Below are 26,538 nucleotides of genomic sequence, written 5' to 3'. Positions count from 1 at the left end.
CCCCTCTATTAGCCCAGATGGAGAGGCGGTACCAGCCTGGCAAAGATCTCAGGAAATTGCTCAACGGGGCATTAATAGCTATCTGAGCGCGTGGCCCTGGCCAGAACATGCCAGCCCGGGTGCTGGGTGCCCTCCAGGCTCTGTCCACCTTGGGTTCTGCCCCAGGAAGGAGCAGGCTATCTCCCCTAGGGGACCTGAAGCTTAACATCCTCACTGTACGAGGTAGTTTTGGAGCAAGACATGTTCTGGGGCTTGCTTCTGTGGGTAAAGGCCATTTCTCCACACTTTTCCCCAGAGAGAACTTGGTTCCCAAAAGGAGCCTGGATCCGAGTGTGGCTGTGCTGCCCTGGCCTCCTCCTCACTTCAGCTGGAGCTTCCAAGCTGACATTCATGCCTGTTCCTTCTCAGCACTGTAGACACAGGCCCCAGCTCTGCCCCCACCCAGCCGAGAGCCTGCCCCCCACCCTCCCTTCCACTCAGACCCCCAGGGCTCTGAGGCTTTACCCACAGGCCCTGCAGATTCAGATTCTGTCATCAAATTCAGAGCTGATGACATCAGCTTTTACTGGGTCTCCTTGCTTTCTAGAACCTCCCCTTTGCCCATTTATCTTATGCTCTGGCAAGATTAATTTTTCTCCAAGTAGTTTTCATCATGTCCTTCCTTTTCTCAGACAGTCGTGCCCATTCTCCAGCGTCTGAAGTTGGAACTTTTTGGCCTGGCATGCCGTGCTGCCCTGAGCAGGCCTGCCCATCTTCTGCCCCTGGTGTGGGCACTTCTCTTGCCAGACCCGTCTGGAACCTTCCATGGTCCACCCAGCCTGGGTGGGCTTGAGGACAGGGACTGTCTTTGTCTGTGCCCTTCTGCCTCTAGTGTGATGTCTGGTAGATTATCAGTAACTGTTCTGAGGCCACCCAAGGGCTCATCTGTCCAGAGAGCAGATTTTACCCATGCTTACCTCCTCTGGCTTGAATTCTGCTAGAACATGAGCTCCCTCTGCCATCCCCAAATCTAGCCCAGGTTGTAGAACGCCTGTCTGGCTATGTGACAGAAAGCTTCTGGGCCAAGTGTGAGGACCCCCATGGTCCTGCAGTAAGAGCCCATATTTCTGGGGTGTGGGAAACCCAGTGCACCCCAAAGGGACTTGACCGTGAAGTCCCGGGTCCATGTGGTACCTACCGACCTCCCATGGCCCAGACTGTATGAGCTGTCACTGGGTGGGGGCTTGGGCATTTGCATCCTTCACTTGGCATTCTTACCATTTTCAAAAACCTTTATATAAACATTTTTAATCATGCAAAGGGAATTATGGAATAATAAGTGTTTATATTAAAAAGTTTTGGTGCTTTTGATTTATTTATTTTTTGAGACGGAGTCTCGCTCTGTCGCCCAGGCTGGAGTGCAGTGGCGCGATCTCTGCTCACTGAAAGCTCCGCCTCCCAGGTTCATGCCATTCTCCTGCCTCAGCCTCCCGAGTAGCTGGGACTACAGGCGCCCGCCACCACGCCCAGCTAATTTTTTTGTATTTTTAGTAGAGACGGGGTTTCACTGTGTTAGCCAGGATGGTCTCGATCTCCTGACCTCAGGTGATCCACCCACCTCGGCCTCCCAAAGTGCTGGGATTACAGGCGTGAGCCACCACACCTGGCCTGGTGCTTTTTACATTTATTTTGAGACAGAGTCTCACTCTGTTGCCCAGGCTGGAGTGCATTGGTGCCATCACAGCCTACTACAGCCTTGACCTCCCCCAGGTTCATGTGGTTCTCCTGCCTCAGCCTTCTGAGTAGCTGGGGCTACAGGCACACACCACCATGCCCAGGTAATTTTTTTAAAAAAACTTTTTTTGTAGAGATGGGGTCCCACCATGTTGCCCAGGCTCATTTGGAACTCCTGGGCTCAGTCCTCCTGCCTCAGCCCCCAAAGTGCTGGGATTACAGGCGTGAGCCACTGCGCTTAGCTAATTTGGTACTTTTGCGTTAAAACTATAGAGTAGGTGACTGAGTGATATTTTTAATATGTTCTCAAGAATTTGAACATGAAGAGAGTTTCACTCTCCCAGGTTGTGCCCCTGGGAGTTCGTGCCCTTGCCACCAGGTTGCTGCTCAGGGGGCCCAGGGAGTTTGCTGCAGTGCCGGAGGACTCCTGGGCCTGGGCTTGGGCTGTGCCTCCCTGCAGCCGCCTGCTTCCTTGGGACACTCATTCAGCTGCTGTGGCCACTGCCACCCACAGCCCTTGCCTCGTAGGCTCCACTGCAGCTCTGGTTACAAAGAGCAGTGGTCAGGGACTCCTGACCTGCCATGCAGGGCACCACGGGCTCGTGGTAGCTTTGGTGCCGTCTGCTGCGTCTGCCTCCTTTAGGGCACAGAGTTCTCCCTCTCAGGAGGGCTGAGCTGCTGGAGCTCTAGTCCTGCTACAGAGTAGTCCCCAGTGCGGCGTTGCCTGTCCCTGTGGAGCAGGTGACTACCTGGCTGTGGGCGGAACAGCAGGCCATGGCTCTGGTAGTGGTCTGTGACAGCATATCACCCTGTGGGACAGACCCCTGGGACCTAGTGGGCTGGGACAGTGAGAACTGTGTCCACAGGGGAGGCTTGGAGACTATGTGCCCCTGTGTGCTGACCCAGCTGGACTCTGCCCTGCGTGGCCCCCAGGCTGCCCGGCCTGTCCCCCGAAGGCCTGGGGCAGAGCTCCAGAGAGCCATGGCTAGCCGAGGGCTCATGGATTCTCACCTGCCCCCTGCGCCTCAGGAGACACCTGGGCAGTGAACAGCTTGAGGTGTGCAGAGGATGGCTCACGATGGGAGGGAAGGACAAGGGGTGCTTTCCATCCCTTTGGCCACTAGTTTTAATTAAAAAAAAATTTTTCCATCTATTTTGAAAAGTTTTCTCCTCTTAAGGAAATGACGTTTACTAAGCAACAGCCCCTTCTGCTCATCGTCCAGCCATGCTCGCTGGCAGAGCAGAGGCTGGTGGGATTCCACCTGTTCCACACCGGGGGGTGCCAGTTGGCTTCTCAGTGTCGAAGGCCCTTCTTGGACCCAGTACATCTCCACAGCCTCTTGGGCTGTGGGTCCCTGGGTTGGGCATGACTGACTTGGAGCGTGATGAGAGATCTCCAGGATCCAGGCAGGTCTGGCATGCCTCTGGGTGCTAGATGCTGGGCTCCAGGTGGCCTCCTTGCCTTGCTTTTCTCTGAGGGTCCAGGGAGCCCTGCTCAGAGACCCCCCAGGTGAGTATTTCTCCCTCTGGGCTCCTGTGCCCTGCACAGCCCAGTTCTGACCACAGACCTCCTGCATCAGGGTGGACTGTAGCCCAGGGCGGGACACCACCACACCCGTCACCCCCAACCCCTGAAGCTCCCTGACCGAGGCTCCTCCAGGTACTTAACCAGTGATCTGATCTCACCACAGTCAAGGATTAGGGCCTCTCCCGGAGGGCTGGGGTCCAAGGGAATGATGTGTTTTAGATGGGAAACAGGTTCAGGGATGCCCCCAGCGTTACTGGCTTGTGTGGGCAGAGCAGTGTAAAAGGCAGATGGGAGTCCAGAATTGGGATCACGCTGTGACCCCGTGATCCGTGAGGTCCTTGAGCAAGAGGGATGCACTCAGTTGAAGTGCCCCCCTCTTGCTTTATGTAGGTGTGAAGAGGATGGGTGGGCCCTGTTCCGTTCTTGGCTGCCCACAGTATCTAAGGCCAGCTTGGTCATCAAGGCATGCTGGTAGGTCATCCCAGGTGGCTTGGGGTGTGCTTCTGGGCAGCAGCCACTATGCAGCGCTGGCCTCCAAGCAGAAGCTACTGTTTCAGACACCTAAGGTGTCCCCAGCCTCCTTCCCCTACCCCAAGGTTTGCTGGAATAGCTGAGGGGGCAGTGGTGAGCTGCAGGGTTGGGGTCCTGGGGGCTGTGTGTCCACCCAGCCTCCAGAGGAGCACTTGCAGGCCCCCGTCACCCGTTCCTGCCCAACCTGCTTTTCTGTCTCACTCCTAGCTCTGCGGTCTTGGACAAACATGTTAACTGCTCCAGGGCTCAGTTTCCCCATCTGTAATAGGGAATGATCTTTATGCTCCCACAGGATCGTCCTGAGGCTACAGAGAGGCGGTGTTGAAAAGTGCCTAGCTCAGGGCCTGGCTTAGTGACGGTTAGCTGTTAGGGTTACCATCGCATCGCAATTGTTACTCCATGGTGAAGACCCCCCGGGGACTCTGGACTTGTTTGGCTCCGCTGAAAGGCTGCTTGGGTGAAACAATCTCAGCTGTGCATAGCGTGGCCTGTGGGTTGCACTCATGACAGTGTGGAGCCTGTTCAGTCGGTACCGAGTGTGCGACCTTGCCTAGCTGGCCCTGGCATTTATTTTGTAGCTGGAGCCCTGGTGGGATGGGGTCAGGTGGGCTCTGGGAGTCTGGGGGAATAGGTGCAGGTACCTGCGGGTGCCCCTCCCCTGGGGACCTCTGCTTTGTTAGAGGTATGGCTGGGGGCTGACCATCTATTTGTAGGTGTTGCCAGAGCAGTCCCCGCCTCTCCTTTTCAGAGGACATTGTTGAGGGGACCCTGCCTTCTGCGTCTTGGCTGGCTGCTTCATCTGTGGGGGGCTCCCCCTGGCTGACCAACAGCCCTTTCTGGACCCCTTGCATCAGTGCCTCCCCAGTCAGCTTCACTGCTGAAGGCAGGGCCAGCATGGCCACCAGGGTCTTCCCCCTCTGCCCGAGGTCTCTGCCCGCTCGGCTTCCCTCACCCTGGTCGTGGATGGTCAGTGCCTTTGCCCTGCTCTGCCAACCAGGCCCTGTGCCCAGTTGGCACTCCGTGGTTACTGCGAGATGTGCTCTCCAGTCTGTGTGCCAGAAGGGGCCTCTGAAGTGGAGGGGGACGCCACCCTCTCTCCTACAGCCTGCTGTGTGGCTCCCCATCGCCTCTGGGATGAGAGCAGACCCCGTGAAGCCTTGAGCCCCTGACTCTCCAGCTGTGAGCCCAGGTGGGACCACCCGGCTACAAGAGTGTTAGGTCTGGCTGTGTAGGAGACGTGTGTCTCCACACTGGAGCCCTTGCGGCACACAGGAAGCCTGCATGGTCCTCATGGTGGGGAGGGGTCCCCGGGGACGCATAGAGTCTCGCTCCTAGGTTGCTGTGTGGCTTCAGTGCTCTGTACATCCATGCCCCTGTCCTGCAGATGTCAACATCCAGTTGAGAACGTGGACTTTGCCCAGTGTTGTGCAGGGATGGTGGGGCCAGGCTGGAGCCCACGTGTCCTACTCTCACCCCTGGCCAAGGTGGGGGTTATCTGCCCTGGCCAAGCTGTGCTGCCCATCCCTGCCTGCCCCAGCAGGTGAGGGCCTAGGGTGGGATCCCACCCATGAGCAGGAGAGGCTTGTTGACTCGCTGGCCTCCCAGGCTCCCCCTCCAAAGCCAAGTCCTCCCCAGGACGGTTCTTGCCCCCGAGAAGGGGTAGCGTGGGTGTTGGGCTGCAGCGAGCCTTTCTTGGTTCCGTTTCCTCATCATCCTGGGGACAGAGGGCTTGTCCTGCAGCACAGGACCAGGATTGTGCTGAGGTCCTGGGAGGCCATGGTCCTGAGGGGACCCAATGAAGGCCAGGAGGGGACAAGCATCCCTCTGGGTATAGGGAGGGTCACCCCAGCGCTTCCGCGGATCTGACCCACTTGCTGCAGCTCCTGTGCTTGACCCTTTTTGCAAAGATATCAAGGGGTCTTTCAGTTGCCCCTCCCCACCCCCTTAGCCAGCATGAAAACAATTTAACTCTTGCAGAAAGAACCTGGGAATTGATCTCCCCTGTCACTGATCAGCCAAGTGTGACTTTGCATCAGTTTCTTGGTCCCCTTATGCCCCAGTCTCCCCATCTGTAAAATGGAGTGACAGTAGTTACACCTCTTATGAGGACTGAGTGAAGTCAGGAACCAGGAGCAGCTCCCACACGAGACTCAGAAAGTGTGGCAGGCATGGAAGGTACGGACCCATGAAGCCAGGCCTGGCGCCTTAGGAAAAAAACGGAGCTTCCCTCCAGGTTTCCCCCGGAGGGAATCTGCTTCGTCCTATGCACCTGCCTGCAGAGGCCCTCGCACGCTGTCAGTCCACGGTGAATGCTTGGTGGAAGAGTTCACCCAGGACCTACAAAACCATAGTGCTCAGCTTCTCCAAATTCCTCTTAACTTCAAGACCCGACACTTAAGCTTGATTCCAAGGCAATCAGAGCTGATCCTCAACACTGGACTTTGCAGGCAGCTCCCAAACCCACATACATATTTAGAACTAAGAAATGCCAGTTCCTCAAAGAATGTTAGCCTCTGAGATGCATCAAGGGACCAGGAGGCAAGGGGTTAAAGGCAAACCGTGGCATTCCCCAAATCTGTCCAGTTCCCTGGCATGGGACAGTGTCATGGAGCCCGAGGTGGCATCTTTTGTTTGGCTGCTGACGGCGGCCTTCGGGCCTTGGCATCCACGTCACTGCAATTTTCCAGGAACAGTAGATCATTTGAAAGCAGAGCTGCCACATTTTGCTCAATAAAGGGATTTTGTAGAGTGATGATAAATTCGGCATGTCTTTATTATTATTTTTCCAACACTTAAAGAAAATAAAAGCTGGTACAAAGGTATGTTTGTTTCTGAAATGTGTTTCCTTCCCCAGATGTTCTTTTCTGCCAATTCCAAAATGCATTCTGAGCTCAGTCCTCCAGTTTCCTCTTTGTGGGGAAGAATAATGAGATCTTTGTAACCACACAGGGGAAGTGGCCGCTTCCCTCTGCTATGGGCACTGGGGAGGGGCTAGGAGGTCCCACCTCCTCCCACCTTGATGGAAACCACAAGTCTTTGCCAGCCCAGCCAACTGTCAGGGGTTTGTCAGCCTCCTTTCCCATGGTGGTAATTTGCAGGGTCATGGCTCAGGGGCACTGCAGTCTGCACCTCTGTCCCTGGATCCTTGAGTTTGCCGTGTGGCCTTGCAGTAAGTGCTTCCATCTGCATGGCATTTGTGGACTCTGGGACTTGGTACTGTCTTCATTACCTGGAGTCGAACTCACCCTTTTCCTTTTCCGTCTGTCTCTCTTGCATCAAATGCTGGTCCCCACCCAAAAGGTAGCCCAGTCTGCAGGACACGGCGCAGAGGTAGAGTTGATGGCTTCACCAGAGTCCAGCGGGGCACAGACCTTCCTTGGCTGCTCCGTCTGTCGCTTCGTGACTTCAGACTGCGGGGATGGGGTACTTGAGGGATCTGTGAGCCCCGCCTTCCCACACGTGTGCATGCACACACACATGTGCACAGTACTTGAGAAGTACCACCTTAGTTGGATTTGAAGGACAGCCAAGACACCTGTATAAAGTTTGTAGTTAGGGTTGTTTCGATACTGGCCTAAATTAAGAGCAGTCTCCATGGGGTTGCTTTCTGTGGGGTATGTATTTAATGAAAATCCTTATTTTTAAATAAATGTATCCTGCTTTAGAACGCCCAAGATATAAAATGTAGACTTCATAGATAAAAATAGTTAACATTTGTAGTGTATCACAGTGTGCTAGGCGGGCTCTAAGAGATGTTTGATTTCTTTAATCCTTCCAGCTGCCCTGTGGGCTGGGGGCCATCACTATCCTCATTTTATAGATGAAGAAACTGAGGCTGGGAGAGGTCAATTAACTTGCTCAATTTCATGCAGGCAAAACTAGGAATCGGCAGACGGTGGTTCCAGTGCCTGCCTCTTAATTGCTACTTATAAAAGTGTTTTCTTCCATCAATAAAAGAAATCAGTGAACACCCTCCTGTGCGTTTCAGTAAGTGCAAGCCCTCCTTGTCATCCCAGACCTCAGCCTGCTCATTTAATGGGTGAGGACACTGAGGCCTGGAGGGGACTGTGACATCGGAGCCACTCTCCTGGGGTCTGCCACTCCTGTCGCCTCCCATATGAACCTGAGTGGCCACGTGACCCTGGGGGAGCGCTACCTAACTGTCCCAAGGAGAGGGTGATCACTGCTGGCCTCCCACCAGCCATCAGTCCCCCACTGACTGACACCCCTGAGTCAGTCTCCACCCCAGGACTGTTTCTCTCACTCTTTGCCATGGCCTTGGGCCGCTTCCGGGGGCTTGGCAAGGCAGGAGGCGTGGAACCAAGATGGTATGTAATCAGAATGCTGTATTTTGTTGAAAATAAGAATGGTAGTAACAGGCTTGTTTCTGGCAGGTCAAACTGGGACCCTGAAATACATATTTTTCTCTGCTCTGCCCTAAACCTTCTAATTAATGAAAATGCACATTTGCAGACGTCAATCAAATGTCATATTCCCTAGCAGCTTGTCCTGGGATCACTGACCTGGTCACATTCCACAGTTGCTAACTCAGGGCTTGCAGAATGTGTGTGCACGTGTGTGTGTATATGCGTGTGTTAGCCAGAGAGACACATGCCTTCTGGGGAGCCCTGGTGGCCTGTTTTCTTCCCTACCAGGCCCCTGAGCTTCTGTTCCCCACCCTGCCCCCAGCCCCTTGTCAGCACGTGCATGGCCACTGCAATGAGATATAGATGTTTGCCCAATTAAAACATTGTAGAGGACACGTGGCTTTCAGGGAGAAGCACTTTCTCTCAGGAAGATCTCTGCTGTGCAGTATTCCGTAGCTAGACCCTGACTCCGGTCATCAATGGACTCCATTAACAGCCTGGGTTTTGGAAAAGGCGATTTGCATCTGGTAACTGGCTCCGGTGCACGAATGTTTCCTCCCTTTGCTGGAATCTCTGCCCGACCCAGACAGTGCTTGTGAACCAGCCCTGGTGGGCTCCATGGGGTTCTGGGTCTGGGAAGCGAGGACTTGCCTGGGGTCATTCTCGTTCTGCATGGCAGTAGCTGTGCTGGCTGCATGAAGCCGTATCACAGAGACCCGTGGGTCCTTTATATCCGGTTATTTGTCATTTGTATCTGAGGTGGTTAGTTAAAAACAATTCCACTGTAGCCAAATCAAGAAAGTCACTGGCTCTCGCAGGAGCATGATTGTTGTGGGGCGAGCCCGGGGGTGTGGCCCAGGCAAGCCCTTCACCCTGGTGCGCATTAGCCTTCTTATCCAGGAAATGGGGGGAGGGGGTCTGGGCCCAGGGAAGGAAGCATGCAGAGCTGGGGATCTCCACCGGTCCAGGATTCAGGGCGCCTCCGACCGTTCTCTGCCCAGCGCCTCCTCTTCAGTTTTACTTTGGTGTTTTCCATTTCACTTCTGCCTCTAGGCCAGTGTTTTTCAAAATGTGTTTCCTGAGTTGAAACGAAAAAATGTTCTGTGATCAGGTACAGTTGGGAAATCCTGGGGGAAAGAAAGTGAACTAGGTTTCCTTACTGCAGGACTTCTCAGAGCCTTTATAATGGTAATTATGCTCCAGGCCTTGTCCCTCTCTACCTAGGCATCCTTTACTGGTTGGGAAGAGAGGGCAGGTTACGGATGAGGCCGGGTAAGCGGAGTTGTGCCTAACCTGATACCTGATGTCACCAACACATCTGGGCCATTTGGAGTGACCCAGCAAGTCCTTTGCTTGTCTCCCAGGACTTTCCAGAGTAGCCAAGCAGAGCCCTGGGCCAGTTCCCCTGTGGGGCTGGGCCCTGCCCAGAGCACAGGCAGGAGAACAGCTGCCTCCCCGCCTGCCCCAGGGCCTTGGTGTCAGGGCCATGGCCCCCAGCTCTGCAGCGGAGCAGCAGGGACCTGTCTGGCCCATCTCCCTGTTGAGTGAAGAACAGGAGGCTCCTGTCCTGTTCTGTGTGCTCAGAGGTGTCTAAAACCAGCTACCTCGTTTTCTTTTTATCTTTTGCGAGTGATTTCTTATTTCCTGCTTCACCCCCAAGCGTGCCCCAGTATGTTTCCTGTTCGCCTGCTTCCCTCACCTTTGAAATGTGGTCCCTGCTCGGGAAACTTGCCTGGACTTCAGTTAATTATGGTTTTCCTCCGGGCTGTGTGTGTGTGTGTATGTGTGTTTGTGTGTGTATGTGAGTTTGAGTGTGTGTTTGTGTGTGTTAGGATGAGAGAGAGTTGGATGGGGGGCCAGGGGCCAACAGGAATGCGGGTGGCTGAGCTGAGAGGCCAAGGGCAGGTTCCAGGTTGCATTGGGAGCCTGAGCTGGTGAGTGTGAGGTGGGGAGATGTAAGGTGTGTGTGGGGAGTGGGGTGCTGTCTGGGTGGCTGGGCTGGGAGAGGGCAGGTGGGGGCCAAGCTGGAAGAGGTGGTGTTATTCTGCAGCACGTGATGTGCACAGACCTTGGGGGTGCAGCTCCAGGCTTTCTCTCCCCCCACCTACCCCCGAAGGTCCCACTCTCCGCCTTCTGCAGCCAGCCTCCGTTTTGTCTGCCTCTGAGCTCCTCCGCTCTTGTGGTCCTAAGAAAAGCTTTTCATAATCCAAGTTGGTTTGGGACAGAGTCTTGCTCTGTCGCCTAGGCTAGAGTGTAGTGGTGTGATCTTGGCTCACAGCAGCCTCTGCCTCCGAGGTTCAAGTGATTCTCCTGCCTCAGCCTCCCGAGTAGCTGGGATTACAGGCGCGTGCCACCACACCTGGCTAATTTTTGTATTTTTAGTAGAGACGGGGTTTCACCATGTTGCCCAGGCTGCTTTCAAACTCCTGACCTCAGGTGATCCACTCGCCTTGGCCTCCCAAAGTGTTGGCATTACAGGTGTGAGACACCATGCCTGGGCTTTTTTTTTTTTTTTTTTTTTTTTGAGGCAGAGTCTCCTTCTGTCATGCAAGCTGGAGCGCAGTGGCACCATCTCGGCCCACTGCAACCTCCGCCTCCGGGGTTCAAGTGATTCTCCTGCCTCAGCCTCCCAAGTAGCTGGGATTACAGGCGCCCACCACTGCGCCCGGCTAATTTTTTGAGACGGGGCTTCGTTCTGTCACCCAGACTGGAGTGCAGTGGCGCGATCTTGGCTCACTGCAACCTCCATTTCCCCGGTTCAAGGGATTCTCCTGTTTCAGCCTCCGAAGTAGCTGGTATTACAGGCGCCTGCCACCATGCCTGGCTAATTTTTGTATTTTTAGTAGAGATGGGGTTTCACCATGTTGGCCAGGCTGGTCTTGAACGCTGAGTGTATTTTCAAGGTTCATGCATGTTGCCATGTGTCAGCACTCCATTCCTTTTTATGGCTGAATAATATTCCTTTTTATGCATCATTCCTTTTTATGGCCTCTCTCACCTCCGTCAGTTGGTGAATGGACTACGTTTCATTTATCCTTTCATTAGTTATGGACATTTGAGCTATTTCCATGTCTTGGTTGTGAACACTGCTGTGAACATGCGTGTACCTGTGTGTACATACGTAAGTAGAGGGGTTTAGTTCTTTTGGGTATATATGTAGGAGTGGAATTACTGGTCATAGGATCATTCTATGTGTAACTTTTTGAGGCACTACCAGGCTGTTTTCCACAGCAGCCAGAGGTGTCTTTAAAAGCAGTTATCAACCGGGCTCAGTGGCTCACACCTGTAATCCCGGCACTTTGGGACACTGAGGTGGGCAGATCACCTGAGGTCAGGAGTTCGAGACCAGCCTGGCCAACATGGTGAAACCCCTTCTCTACTAAAAATACAAAATTAGCTGGGCGTGGTGGCGCATGCCTGTAATCCCAGCTACTCGGGAGGCTGAGGTGGGAGAATTGCTTGAAACTGGGAGGTGGAGGTTGCAGTGGGATGAGATTGCGCCATTGCACTCCAGCCTGGGCAACAAGAGTGAAACTCTGTCTCAAAAATAAAAATAAAAGGAATGATCACTTCCTGCTTTATGAATGAGGAAATTGAGGCTCTGGGAACCCTGAATCTCACAGCTGGAAGCCAGGCCGGGCTTTGAATCCAGGCCCCTGAGTCTGAGTCGATGGTGTGTGGTTTGTGTTGGAGCTGGCCCGGAGCTGGATGAAGGCAACGCTTAATTAATGAAAACCACTACCCCCTCCCAACTGTTACCTCTTCAGCACTTTTCTATGAAGCATCCTGTTTAAGCCTCACACTCTCTGATGTAGAGGTGCAGTAATTATCCCCATTTCACAGATAGGATGTTTAGGTCAGAGGGGTGGAGGAATTCATGTGGGCCAGGTGTCAGCCAGGCTGCTAACCCTGGAGTCTGCCATCTGCTCTGAGCTGGTCACTCTGAGCTGGAGAGCTGACCTGGCCCTTTGCCCTTGTGATATACGGTCCTGAAAAAAAATATTTGCACAAATAGCTTCATAGGAACATACATGGAATTTGGAGTTAAAAAATATATTAAAAAGTATGTATTTACCAGTATTACCATTATATTACCCAGAGACTTGTCTCCCTAATGAGGCCAACTTTCTTTTTTCAATCTTCGTCTCCGCTGGCACTTTCTCGTAACTGCTGTTCATTCTAGTAGAAATCATGGTTCATGGCATGCTGTGTGTGTGTGGTTTTTGGTTTTGACGTGTTGAACATTTTTGATGTTACTGCAGTCATTTTCTTACTACTTTAATCAGTGCCACCTTCCCACAGAGACAGTAGTCTAGTTACCCCTGCCGTTGGAGATCGTTTATTATTTATTTATTATTATTGTTATTTTTTTGCTATTACAAATAAGGCCTCAGCAAATATTGTGACTAAGACCTTTTCCTTCTTTGTGGTGTTTCTTAGGACAAGTTTCTGCAGGGGTGATCCCTGGGGAGAGGATGTAATTATTTTATGTTCCTGATGCAACCTTTACCACCGTGTTTTCTGGAAGGTTTGTTCTGCAGTCTGGGCTGCCAGATGACATTCTGTTTTTCATGGTGATCTGGTGGGTCCTGGGGTGTGATAGTGGCCAGGCCCGGCTGCTCCAGCCCTCAGCCTGTCCACCCCACACCCAAACCCAGAACTGAGGCTCCAAGGTGCAGCCTCAGGTGTCTGCCGCAGCCTGTACATCCCTCAACGCCCCAGGCCTGTCGCCCTCCCTTCTCCTCCTCCTCAAATTACACTGCCCAGAGCTCAGGCTCTGGTCAGCAGGTCATCACTGGATGGAATGACTTGGGGCAGGCCAAGGCACCTTTCTGATGGTATCTGGGTGCTGTGTAGCTGTGACCCCCGAGCTGCAGGGTTCTGTGAAATGAGAGACCTTGGGCACATGGGCAGATCACATGGTAGGAAGGAGCCCAGAGGACCAGCCATGTTCCCCTACACTCTGCTCCCATGTGCTCCCACCCCAGGACCTTGCCCAGGCCTGCCAGCTCCCTCTCTCCCAGAAAGGCCTGCTCTGACTGTCTCATGTAGCACGCATCCCGCCTACTTCACCCTGCGCCATTTCCCTGATCTGCAGCGTTTATGATCTAACATTACTAAGGTCTCCTTATTGGCTATGTTTATTGCTTGTCTATTACCTCCCACAGGAATACGGAGCCATTCAGGCCCGTGTCCTGGGTGCCTGGGTGGGCCAGCTGGTGCTGGGCGCTCGCCTGCTGGAGGAGTGAGTGCCCATGGCCAGACCTTCCTGGTGCCTGGGCTGCATCTCCTCCTTAGCGTGCTGCTTCTACAGATTTCTCTCCTAAACTGTCCTCTTTGCTTTTTTTTTTTTTAAGTTTTAAAATAAGTTTTTGTAGAGATGGGGTCTTGCTATGTTGCTCAGGCTGGTCTTGAACTCCTGGCCTGAGATGATCCTCTCTCCTTGGACAGTGCTGGAATTATAAATGTGAGCTACTGAGCCGGCCCTACTACCCTGCTACTCTGCTTTTCTCTCTCCCTCCCATCGGGTTCTGCTCCTGCCATGTTTTCCACCCTCCCCACCAAAGGCTGGGTTTTCTCTGTCTGGGTTTCTTTCCCCTTTGGAGAAGAGAGGGCTGTAGGGCCTTGGTGCGGGGCTCCTCAATGACAGGGTGCCCCCATCACCCAGAGCGCCACTGGCCCTGGTGGGGAGGAGGGGGAGCAGAAGAGGAGGTGCCATCTCTGCCTGCTGGGGAAGGGCAGGGGCTACCCACACAGAGCTTTCCCATTTGTTGTGGACCCTGGGGCCACTGCCAGGTCTTTCCAAAGGAAAGCCCGTTCCCCAGGTGGCTTAAGAGTGATGTGGGTTCCTCTTAAACTTAGGAATTGAGTGTATGGTTGTTTCTAAGCATCTTAGAAGCCGGAGTGGCTCCTGGAAAGAGCCTGCCTGCCACGGCGGGGCTCACCCTGGCTGTACCCACAGATGTTCCCAGGGCCTGCTGCTGCTGCCTGGCTCTCCTGGCTTCCCCTAGTGTGGGTTGGGAAAAGCACAAAAAATTAAAAAACACCCCCGTCTCTGGCCTTTGAAGAACGCACCTGAACAGCCAAGAGTGTAAACCTTGGTGAAATGTGGTCTTTCCAGTTTGGGGAGAAGCAGGGCAGAGCTAGGGCTTTTGTACCCAGGGTTTCCAAGAGCTCCTGTCTCCCTCCTCTGGGCTGGTCAAGGCCCCCCGCTGGGACCTCCAGCTGTAGTGGGGAAGGGTTTACTGGGGTGCTGGGCACTGTGGACTGCCCCTCAGGGCAGGTGTGCTTGCCTTTACACAGGTTCCCCTCCTGCCTGGAAGATACAGCCCATGGGAGGCCTCTTGTCTGTGGGACTCTCCGGCATCAGAGGCACTGGGGCCATTGTCTGCCTGGTGAGGCCCCGTCCCCCACCTGCTTGAACACCCACGGTGGTGGGGGCTCGCTGCCTCCCGAGACAGTCTGTGTCATTGTTGTCCAAGGAAGCTAATTTAGAGTGGAAAGTTCCATGTCCGGTCCCACTCTGTGCCTTTGTTAGCAGGGGACTCTCAGGCTGGATCTGGGTCCACCCTGGTAGGGGGACTTCATGAGGCCTGGGCGACAGCTGTGTGTGTGTGTGTGTGTGTGTGTGTGTGTGTGTGTGTGTGGGTGGGTGTGTGTGGGTGTGTGTGTCTGAGGAGGGGGACCAGTTTCTCAAAGGGCCTGTGACCCCAAGAAGCATGGAATTTCAGTGTGCCTGGGTGGATCACACCTTCGCTGGATGAGTGGGGACAAGCTGGGGGCCCTTGCCATGGGGGCAGCTGGGGCATGGGGCACAGTTGCCCTCATTCACAAAATGAGAGTATCAGTAATCCCTGCTCCAGTGGCCAGGAAGGTGAGTGGGAACACACTGTTTGGGGGCTGCCTGGCCTGGGTGTGCCGTGGGTGTCCTTGGTGGTGGTGGTTCCATCTGCTTGTGCCACCAATGCCCTCTGGGTCTCACACACAACTGTCTTCCTTGCGAAGGCACCTCCTGCCCCCAGGCCTCAGGGCTGCTTCTGTCTCTGAAGGCCCCAGGCGTTCCTGCGTCCTGGGCATGATTCCCGCGCTCCTGTGGACCCCCTCGCGGCTGACATCTGATCGTTGGCGCACCTGTCGGCCAGACCTCCTGGTAGCGGGTGCTGCACTCCCCCAAATGTGCCCAGGGCCTGGGGGCAGGGACGTGGGCTCTTCCCTCGCAGCCTCACCGAGTGGAGGGAGCTCAGTGTCTTGGAGCTGGGGTGCCTGCAGGCTGGGTGGCACAGGTGAAATGCAGACTCCTCAGCTGGTGTTCCAGAGCAGCTGCCTTCCCTCGCCTGAGGGATGTCGCCTGCAGTCTGGGCAGGGGTGGGGCCTGGGTGGTGTTGCCTGTGAGCTGCAGAGTTGTTGCCTTTGACCCTGAGTTTTCTTCGTTATCTGTTTGGACCCGTTTGGGGCAGGCAGGGGGTAAGATTTGGAGGTAAATTCTTTAGCTGTGGCCATCTCCTCTTGTGAGAGGTCAGAATGTCCAGTTGTGCCGCAGTTGTAACGTCTCACTTTTTAATTTTTTTTTTTTTTTTGAGATGAAGTCTCGCTCTATCACCCAGGCTGGAGTGCAATGGGGCGATCTCAGCTCACTGCAGCTTCCACCTCTCGGGTTCAAGTGATTGTCCTGCCTCAGCCTCCCGAGTAGCTGGGATTACAGGTGCCTGCTGCTACGCCCGGCTAATTTTTGTATTTTTAGTAGAGACGAGGTTTTGCCATGTTGGCCAGGCTGGTCTCAAACTCTTGGCCTCAAGTTATCTGCCTGCCTTGGCCTCCCAGAGTGCTGGTATTACAGGTGTGAGCCACCACGCCCAGCCCAGAACTCTTTAATTCCCAACTGAAACTTTCCCCCTTAAGCAGGTCCCCAGTCCCCTCCCCCACTCCCTGGTCCCACCATTCTACTTTCTGTCTCAATGAATTTGCCTACCCTAAGTACCTAATACAAATTGAATCACACAGTAGTTGTCTTTTTGTATCTGGCTTATTTCACTTAGCATAACATTCTTAAGTTTCACTCATGTTGTAGCATGTGTCAGAATCTCCTCCTTTCTTTTTTTTTTTTAGATGGAGTCTTGCTCTGTTGCCCAGGCTGGACTGCAGTGGCGCGATCTCAGTTCATTGCAACATCTGCCTTCCGGGTCCAAGCAATTCTCATGCCTCAGCCTCCTTAGTAGCTGAGACTACAGGTGTGTGCCACCACGCCTGGCTAATGTTTGTATTTTTAGTAGAGACAGGGTTTCACCATGTTGGCCAGGCTGGTCTCAAACTCCTGACCTCAGGCGATCCACCCACCTCAGCCTCCCAAAGTACTGGGATTACAGGTGTGAGCCACCGCGCCCAGCTGCCTCCATGTTTTAGCTGTTGGGAAGGATGCTGTCATGATCCATGGTGTACAGATATCTGATCATATCCCTGTTTTCAGTTCTTTGGGGTATATAACCTGAAGTGGAATTGCTGGGTCATATGGTAATTCTATGTTTGAAGTTTTTGGGGAACTGCCATATTGTTTTCCATAGTAGCTGCACCATTTTACATTTTTGCCAGTGGTGCACAAGGGTTCCAGCTGCTCCACATCCTCACCAACAGTTATTATTTTGTTTTTTTGGTAGTAGCCGTCCTAATTGGTAGAAGGTGGTATCTTATCGTAGTTTTGACTTGCATTTCCCTGATGATTAAGGGAATGTTAAGCCTGTTTTGATGTGTTTATTGGCCATTTATATATCGTCTTTGGAGAAATGTCTGTTCAAGTTGTTTGCCCATTTTCGAGTTGGATTGGTTGTTTTCTCATTGTTGAGTTTTAGGAGTTCTCTATGTTTCATGGATATTAATCTCTTAGCAGATCTATGATTTGGAAACATTTTCTCTCATTCTGTGGGTTGCCTTTTTACTCTCTCGATAGTGTCTTTTGAGGCACAAAATCTCTAACTTCCCATGAAGTCCAGTTTGTCTTTGTTTTATTTGTTGCCTATGCCTTCCTATTGTTTGACTTTCACAATGTCCATCATTGCCACGAAGAACTGTAGACCTAAGGTGATGACAGCATGGGTGGGGTGACAGAGTCTCTGCTGTCATTTTCCTGGCCTCAGGTCCTCTGTGTATCCTCCTATCCTGCGGAGCATGTCTCCTGGGAACGGGAGGGGCCAGGATTTGAGCCAGTGCTCATCTTGGCAGGGGGACCCATGCTCGGAACCGTCTACCCCACTGCCCTGGGGTCTCCTGGGCCGTGCTCTGGTCCTGGGTGCTCCCAGGTACCCTCATAGAGGCTGCAAATGTTTCCCCTGCTGAAATGAAACCAACTGAACTAAACACAGGATTCAGTTCTGTGATTGTCATTGCCTGAGTTCAGTTTGTTTTGGCTTTCTCTTTCTTTTTTTTTGAGATGGAGTCTCACTCTGTCGCCCAGGCTGGAGTGTAGTGGCGAGATCTCAGCTCACTGCAAGCTCCGCCTTCCAGGTTCACGCCATTCTCCTGCCTCAGCCTCCCAAGTAGCTGGGACTGTAGGTGCCCGCCACCACGCCTGGCTAATTTTTTTTGTATTTTTGGTAGAGATGGGGTTTCACCCTGTTAGTCAGGATGGTCTTGATCTGACCTCATGATCTGCCTGCCTCGGCCTCCCAAAGTGCTGGGATTATAGGCGTGAGCCACCGTTGGCTTTCTCTTTCTTGGTGAAGGTGGGAGTGTGGGGTTGGCTGGGCTCCCCCATCTGCGCAGGAGGGACCAGAGGTCTGTAGTTTCCATGAGGAATGTCAGCTGTTTCGAGCCAAGGCTTCAGATGTTTTTTGCAGGTGTTTGTGGCCAGCCCAGCGTAGCCCTGCTGGCAGCAGACATGGACTGATGGAGCTCCCTAGAGGCCCTTACCTCCTCGTATCCACATCTTATGTTCACTCCTTGTGTGGCTTCTTAGTCCCTCTGAGTCTGTGTTGGGGGTTGCTAGACCCTCCTGGGCTGATGTCTGAGGTGTCTGGTGGGGTGATGGTCTCAAGGCCTCTCCTGATTCTCATTCAGCCCGTTGTGGGAATGAGACCCTTGTCTGTGAGATGAGGCCTCTTGCACAGGCAGAAGGGGCTGAGGGCCGGGGGGCAGAGGGAGGTGAGGGAACCAGCCCGGCCACAGGCAGATCAGGAATGCTCAGGGTGGGGTGGTGGAGAGAAGTGTAGGTGAGGCCAGAGGCCCAGGCCTTGGAGGCCAGGCTGGGGAGTCTGACCTTGTTCTGCATGGCACTGGCACAGGGAGCTATGGAAGGTGTCTGAGCCGGGGGGTGGCATTCCAGAATGACCCTTTAAGTGTATTCATTGTAGGAATGTCTAGAATCAGGGTGGGAGAAATATGGAATACAGGACAGGAAGCTGAGGCCACAGTCCAAGGAGAGGGGCCTGAGCTTGGACAGTGGCCAAAGACTTGTAAGGAAATCTTGAGGCTCTGTCTGACCTGGGCTCTGAACCCCTCAAAAAATGTGGCCCCATGGCTGGGTCTGTAGTGGGCAGCATGGCCAAAGCTGTGCCTTCATGTCCCTGTCCCCTGTGTCAGGCCAACAAAGGGGATGTGGCTTCTCTGCAGAACATGGCAGGGCCCCTGCAGCCTCTAGAGGATGATATGGGAGGTGGTGGGCATGGCAGGAAGGATCACCTGTACCTAGGGGAACAGACATAGCAGTGGCTAAACAAACAGTTGCTGTCACCGAGTGCGGTAACAAGGCTGATTGCTGCGTTGCAGGAGCCTCTGAATGGTGTGGGCCAGGACCGCCCAGGCAACTTCCTGACAGCGCCTTGTGGATGGAAGGAAGGAACTGAAGGTCTTGGGCATGGGCAGGGTGGTGCCAGGAGTGCTCTGGGCATAGTGCTCTATCCCAGGGCTGTGTGTCCTGCTGGCTCAGCCAGTGGCCCTCATGGTTTGCTTCTGCCCCACAGCCCCACTGCTTCTGCTGTTTGCCAGCCACCGGGATGTATGGCTGGTGCATGCTGGCAGAGTCAAGCTGGAGTCCACCATCATGGTCAGCGGCCTGGAGAATGCGGCCACAGTGGACTTCCAGTTCCCCAAGGGAGCCGTGTACTGGACAGACGTGAGCGAGGAGGCCATCAAGCAGACCTACCTGAACCAGAGGGGGGCTGCTGTGCCGAATGTGGTCATCTCTGGCCTGGTCTCACCCGATGGCCTGGCCTGTGACTGAGTGGGCAAGAAGCTGTACTAAATGGACTTGGAGACCAACCTTGGAGGTTGGCCATTAAGGTGGCCAACCTCAATGGCAAGTCCCGGAAGGTCCTCTTCTGACAGGACCTTGACCAGCCGATGCCATCACCTTGGACCCCGCTCACAGGTAAACCCTGCTGCAACTCCACCTGGGTCCAGGAGGCGGGGAGTGTCACCGTTTCTCTCTCAAACTTATGTGAGCCCAGGTTCTTTTTCAGAAAAAAAGATGTGAATCTTAAAATGAGTTCATGTGGGGCGCGGTAGCTCACGCCTATAATTCCAGCACTCTGGGAGGCCAAGGCAGGCAGATCACTTGAGTCCAGGAGTTCGAGACCAGCCTGGGCAACATGGTGAGACCCCCATTTCTACAAAAATTAGCCGGGCATGGTGGTGTGCACTTGTAATCCCAGCTCCTTGGGAGGCTGAGGTAGGAGGATCATTTGAGCCTGGGAGATCAAGGCTACAGTGAGCTGTGATCTCACCACTGCACTCCAGCCTGGGCGACAAAGTGAGGAAACCTTTCTCAAAAAAAAAGAGCTCAGCTTTCAGGATTTGTTATTGTTGAGAGAAGTACTTCCCCTTCAGATTCCATAGTTACATTTCTTTTTTTTTTTTTAATCGAGATGGAGTGTCCTTCTTGTTGCCCAGGCTGGAGTGCACTGGCACGATCTTGGCTCACTGCAACCTCCGCCTCCCGGGTTCAAGCAGTTCAAGTGATTCTCCTGCTTCAGCCTCCCGAGTAGCTGGGATTACAGGTACCCACCACCACGCCCAGCTAATTTTTGTATTTTTGGTAGAGATGGGGTTTCACCATGTTGGCCAGGCTGGTCTCGAACTCCTGACCTCAGATGATCCACCTGCCTTGGCCTCCCAAGGTGCTGGGATTACAAGCATGAGCCACCATGCCCGGCCCATAGTTATGTTTCTTTTTCAAACTTGCATGTCTGAGGCAACCAGTGTGGTTGGCCATGGGTTCGAATGGCTACACACATCTTTGCTGTGTGTTTGGCGGGCGGCCTGGAAAGTGTAGACTCTCAGGCAGGTGGAATTTGCACCTTCCTTGGCTTTCTAACTGCATTGGCTGAAAAAGGGCAGCCCCTTGTCTGGAAGCAGAACCTACTGGGAGTGGTTCTCAGGTCCGTTCTGGAAGCTGCCCTGTGTCCTCCTCTGCTCCTGGTCTGGCTGAGTTCACCTGGGCCCTTGAAGGCTCAGGGCCTGGCTGTGATCCCAGGTGGGGAGAGGGTGGGTGGTAGGAAAGCTAAGAACCTCCTTGGAGTCAAAGTCCGGGCTGGAGAGTTTGAGAGGAAGTGGCCCAGCTAGGCCAGGTCACCCCAGACTTGCGAGCAGAGGGAACAGTTTGCTTGGACGCCCCTCGTCCCTCCTTCATCCCTTGCCCTGCCACCCGGGAGTGACTCTGGGGGCCGCACACACACCCTTACCTGGGCCGTGCTGAGCCCTGGCCCTTGTTGCACCTGTCGGGCTCTGTGCTGGGTCAGTGTCAGAACTGGTTGCCAGAGGTCTTGACTGGAACACAAGAGCCTCTTCCTCCCTACCCTGCCCAGGCTCTGTTGGAAGCCTTTTGCCTATTAGTTCATTCAGTGTCACCACGGCCTCTCAGCAGTTTCAGCCTGGACCTCACTGGATGAGGGACTGGTCTAGATCTTTTTTCTTTTTTTGGAGATGGATTCTTGCCTTGTCGCCCAGGCTGGAATGCACTGGCATGATCTCGGCTCATAGCAACCTTCACCTCCCAGGTTCAAGCGATTCTCCAGCCTCAGCCTCCTGAGTAGCTGCGATTACAGGCGTGGGTTACCACACCTGGCTAATTTTTGTATTTTTAGTAGAGATGGGGTTTCGCCATGTTGGCCAGGCTGGTCTCAAACTCCTAACCTCAAGTGATCCACCGGCCTCGGCCTCCCAAAGTGCTGAGATTACAAGTGTGAGCCACTGCACCCAGCCTGACCTAGATCTTCTAAGTTAGAAAGTCCCAGAAGTGGGCGGCTGGGCACTCAGGTCTGCCACAGGAGCCCACCCGCCCTCCTCCCTGAAGTCGGGGCTCTGGAAGCCCTTCCCTTGGCCATGCCCTGTGGGATACTGCCCAAGCTCTGGAGTAGGACTGAAGACCCCTGGGCCCTAGTCCTGGGGCCGCCAACTTGCTGTTGCCCTGCGCAGTCACCTCCCCCGACTCCCGCGGCGCTGGCTGCAGGAGCCAGGCTGGGAGGGGTTGGTTGCCAGACCCTGGAGATGCCCCTCATCTGGGCCTGCCCAGGGTAGTGGGAATGAGAGTGCGGGGTGAGGGTCTGTCCTCACCAAGGCCGGTGTTTGGGAGCTCGGGAAGCAGAGTGCCGTGATGGCTGAGTTCACCTCTTTGCTCTGTGCAGCGACTTAGGAAGCCTTCGACTGGCTTCTGACAAGCACAGGAAGGGCTGGAGCGTTTCAGAGCCCGGCGGGTTTGTGTGAGAGCCAGGTGTGTGTGTGTGTCTGAGCAACTGAGTGTGGGAGTGGGAGGATGTGAGCCTGTGTGTGTGCGTGCATGTGAGCGGATATTTGTATGCGTGTGTGCATGTGATTATGTGTGCACATGTATGGGCCCATGTGAGCGGGTATGTGCGTGAGAGTGTCTGCATCTGAACCCGTGTGTGTGTAAGTACGGGGTAGCTGCAGGGGTGTGATGCGGTAGGATGTATCGCCCAAGTATGTTGAGTCCCTGAGGTCAGGCCAGAGTAGCCTCATGTTCTCACCACCTGAGAAGTGCCCCCGGCCTCCCAGGGGTGCCATGCTGGGCAGCCACTCATCCCTGGAGCCCCTCTCATGCCCTTGTTGCCCTCTGAGTGGGCTGGCCACCCGCAGCTGCCTGGGAGCCAGCTGACCTCCCGGGTGGCCTCTGTTCTGCCTGGTGAACCGTGACCCTCTCAGCCCTCTCCCTCTGCCCTGTGGCTCCAGGAGCTGTGGGGTTACTGACCTTCTTTCTGGAAGGGTCAGCTGGTGTCTCTCTGGCTAGGAGGGGGCATCTGCAGCAGTGGGAGAGGCCGAAGATAGCAGCCTGCTGGGAGCCCTCTCCCAGGGCCGGCCTGCGGTCGCTTACCAGCGGCTGCTGAGGTCATCGTGTCGCTGGGACCTGTGCTCCTCCCATCCTCGCCTTCCCTCCCAGCATGGGTTGCTGCAGCTCCCTCACCTCCCCACCAGGCATCCAGCCACATTTGTGAGCCCTTGTGCACCCCACACAGCGTATAGCCCAGTCTCTGGCCCTTTCAGTGGGTGGGAGGAGATGGTAAATAAATAGTATTCAAGAGGGACGTGTGCGTGGGGGGATAAAGCAGTGCCTGGAGGCTGTGGCGAGGGGCTTCCATCGGAGCTCAGGTGCCGGGAATGCCTCTTGGTGACTTTTGAGCCGAGACTGGAAGCAGATGAGGCTGAGAACCATGTGGCTGTCTGGGGGAAGTGCGGTCCAGGCAGAGGGATCAGCCAGTGCAAAGGCCCTGGGCTAGTTTGGGGTGGGGCTTATTTGAGGGGCTGTAGCAGAATGTGTAGGGGAACAGGGCCCAAGGTGTGGGGAGAGGACGAATTGGTCTTGAGCAGAGGAGGTGCCAGGTCTGACTCATGCTGGAGGGCATCCCCTGCTGGTTGGAGCAAGAGCTGTGCACATGTATGTGCCTGTGTGAGCAGGTATGTGAGGTGGTTGGCATGGGGGCAGGAGCCCTGTCCACGGTTATTACCGGGATCCTTGCAACACAAGGCAGCAGCGGGGACCCCTCACTTCTGGGGGTGACAAGTGGCAAGATACGGGATCTGTTCTGAAGGGAAAGCCAGCTTGACTTGCTGGCACTCTGCATGTGGGTTCGATAGAAAGACGAGACAAGGATGGCATGGTGCTGCTCTGTGCCTCGGTGTGCTAGGTGCGCTGTTGGGAGGTGCATGATGCTCAGTTGGGAGGTGCTAGGTGCTTGGGAGGTAATCGGTACTTGGTGGGAGGTGTTTGGCACTTGGGTTTAGACAGATGAATAAGGACATATACCCACCATTACGTGTCATACAGGATAGTTCCACTGCCCTGATTTTCTGTGCACCACTCATTCATCCCTCTCCTCTCCTCAAACCCCTGGCAACCACTGACGCTTTACTGTCTTATTTGCTTTTTCCAGAATGTCATAGAGTTGGACTCACACAGTACGTGGCCTTTTCAGATTGGCTCTCTCACCTACTAATATGCATTTAAGTTTCCTCCATGTCTTTTCATGGCTTGATAGATCATTTCTTTTCTTTCTTTCTTTTCTTTTTTCTTTTTCTTTTTTTTTCTTTTTTTTTTTTTTTGAGACGGAGGCTTACTCTGTCGCCCAGGCTGGAGAGGAATGGTGCGATCTCCACTCACTGCAACCTCCTTTTCCTGGGTTCAAATGATTCTCCTGCCTCAGCCTCCCGAGTAGCTGGGATAACAGGTGCCCACCACCAAACCCAGCTAATTGTTTGTATTTTTAGTAGAGATGGGGTTTCACCGTGTTAGCTAGGATGGTCTTGATCTCCTGACCTCGTGATCTGCCCGCCTTGGCCCCCCAAAGTGCTGGGATTACAGGCGTGAGCCACCGTGCCCGGCCAATAGGTCATTTCTTTTTAGCACTAAATAATACTCTATCCTGCATGTTTTGAATTGCCTTTTAGAGGTTCATTTACAGCATTTTCATGGTAGCAAAAAAACCAGAAATAACCCGAAGTTATTTAAAGAACTTACAGCACAGTGCACTATGCAGTCATCAAAAGAACAAGGAATCTTTCTATTCACGAGGAGGGAAGGTGCCCAGAATTTACTGTTAACTGAGAACAAGTTGGAAATAGTATATTTTGATTGCCTAATTTAAGGCAGGAATACCTGAAACCTTACCTGTTGGATACTTCTGATGGGTGAGATTTTAGGGCAAGTTCACTGTCTATTGTTTCATGTCTGCATCTGTGTGAACAAAAACAAAAAAACAGATCTGTGTTAGCTGCTTCTCCTCTTGCCCTGCCCCCGTCACAGGTACATGTACTGGGCAGATTGGGGTGAGACGCCCTGGATCGAGCAGGTGGGGATGGACGACAGCACCCAGAAGATCATTGTGGACTTGGACATTTACTGGCCCAATGGGCTGACCATCGACCTGGGGGAGAAGAAGCTCTACTGGGCTGACACCAAGCTCGGCTTCATCCACCGTGCCAACCTGGACGGCTCGTTCCGGTAGGTACCCGCCCAGTCCCGGGGCACCCCTTTCCCCTTTGCCCCCAGGTGTCCCCAGTGCTTTTGAAGGCGTTCCTTCTTAACTCAGGCCAACAGACTCTTCTCTGAAACTCTGGGGACCTGAGAAATGCATGACTTCTCAGAACTTGAAACAGTGTCAGGGGCTGGGTGACACTTGCCCCAGCACCTGTATATTTCTATAGCAAATGTGGCATGTTCATTCTAAGTAGGGCAGAAAAGACTGTAGCCCATACCTATGCACAGTTGTTGTTTTTTTTTTTTTTTCATTATTTTGTTTTTTTGAGACAGAGTCTCACTGTTTCACTCAGGCTGGAGTGCAATGGCATCGTCTCAGCTCACTGCAGCCTTCTCCTCCCAGGCTCAAGCAATTCTCCCACTTCAGCCTCCCAAGTAGCTGGAACTACAGGAGTGCACCACCACACCCAGCTAATGTTCGTATTTTTGGTAGAGATGGGGGTCTCACATGTTGCTCAGGCTGGTCACAAACTCCTAAACTCAAGCGATCCTCCCCCTTGGCTCCCAGAGTGCTGGGATTACAGGCGTGAGCCACTGCCCCCGGCCCATGCACCAAATGAGGTTTTATCACCAAATGAGCAACAAAAGCTTTCCGTCTCCAGAGTGTCTTGGATTTTGGAATTGTTGGGGAGGGCTTGTGGCCCAAGGGGGTTGTGAACAATAACCCTGTCACACCACCACCCCCACCCTGGCCCTACCCCAGCTCAGGCATCCTGAGGGCAGCAGCCGGAAGCTGTCTCAGTTATTGCTGCATTCACCAGTCTCACCAGGGGGCCTTCCACGTAGTCCTCAATAAAGTGGGCCAAATGAATGAGTAGGAAGGTTTTCCCCTTGAGGGGTAATTGCTTTTAGAGCCTTCTGGTCAGCATAGCTTCACAGCCCCATACTTAATTACACCTTAGAAAAACATCCCCTCCATGTACAGGTGAAGGGCAATTTATTCACTGACCAAGTACTGCCTGCTGCTGGCTCTGTGCCAGGTGTCAGGGATCCTCCTGGGATGGCACACCCCATTCCTGCACTAGTGGAGCTCCTGGCCTAGGCAGGGGGTGTGGCGGGTGTCGATGCAAAGAGCAGTAGTGACTGCATGGGAGGACCCAGTGGCTGGATTTCTGCAAACACAGGCCGACACCCACATGAGCAGACTTGAGGGCCTGGGCAGCTTTGCTCTATGCTCGCCAGGCCTCGTGTGTTAGTTATCCATTGCTGTGTAACAAAACAGCCCACAACTTAGCAGCCTGAAACAGCAAACAGGTTTTTTACAGGGAGGGGGTCAGCAATGAGGAGTGGATTAGCTGGGTGGTTCTGGCTCAGGGTGTGATCTGAGGACACATTCAAGCTCCTGGCTGGGGCCTTAGTCACCTGAACGTTTGAGTGAGGCTGGGAGATCCACTTCCAAGCTCATTCTCATGGCAAGAGGCCTCGGTTTCTCCTGTTCCTCTTATGCTGAGCCACACATCTCTTTTGGGCTGGTTTGAAAATATCCTGTTGTTCCTGGAAGTGCAGACTGGCTGGGTCTGGTTTGAGATTTGGAAATGTGGCTACCCTGTAGACTGTGGTTCTTGGGAGCTGAATGATCTTACAGTTATGAAGGGTGGATTAGAGGATAGAAAGGCTGCAGCTGGGAGTGCCCTGGTCAAAGGATGGTAACAGGAGACAGTGAGGGTGATGGCAATTGAAACATGCTAATGGTGGTGGCGCAGCAATTTACTGTTTTCCAGGGACATTTATCAGTTTATTTAATGCTCACACCAACTCTATGAAATGTTTGCTATTATGTTATATTTATATTTTTTTGAGGCAGGGTCTCACTTTGTCACCGAGGCGGGACTGCATTGGCATGATCTTAGTTCACTGCAGCCATGACCTCTTTTTTTTGTTTGGTTGGTTTTGTTTGAGATGCAGTCTTGCTCTGTCCTGCAGGC

The 26,538-nt window shown here is 53.6% G+C and overlaps 1 protein-coding gene across 1 annotated transcript in view; it reads left to right on the top strand.

The window, feature by feature from the left end:
* Positions 1-26,538, top strand: part of LOC101136154 (low-density lipoprotein receptor-related protein 5) — a gene marked incomplete at its 5' end in the record, with an annotated part of 64,133 nt that overhangs the window by 9,505 nt on the left and 28,090 nt on the right. Inside the window, 5 exon segments of the mRNA XM_063704909.1 lie at positions 19,089-19,396; positions 19,399-19,465; positions 19,468-19,495; positions 24,380-24,577; positions 24,883-24,887. Of these exon segments, the coding sequence (XP_063560979.1) occupies positions 19,089-19,396; positions 19,399-19,465; positions 19,468-19,495; positions 24,380-24,577; positions 24,883-24,887 (606 nt within the window).

The sequence above is a fragment of the Gorilla gorilla genome, chromosome 23, assembly GCF_029281585.2.
Source record: "Gorilla gorilla gorilla isolate KB3781 chromosome 23, NHGRI_mGorGor1-v2.1_pri, whole genome shotgun sequence".
Taxonomy (NCBI): Eukaryota; Metazoa; Chordata; class Mammalia; order Primates; family Hominidae; genus Gorilla; species Gorilla gorilla.
Note: the sequence above shows the minus strand (reverse complement) of the source record. Positions and strands in the feature narration are given on the sequence as shown.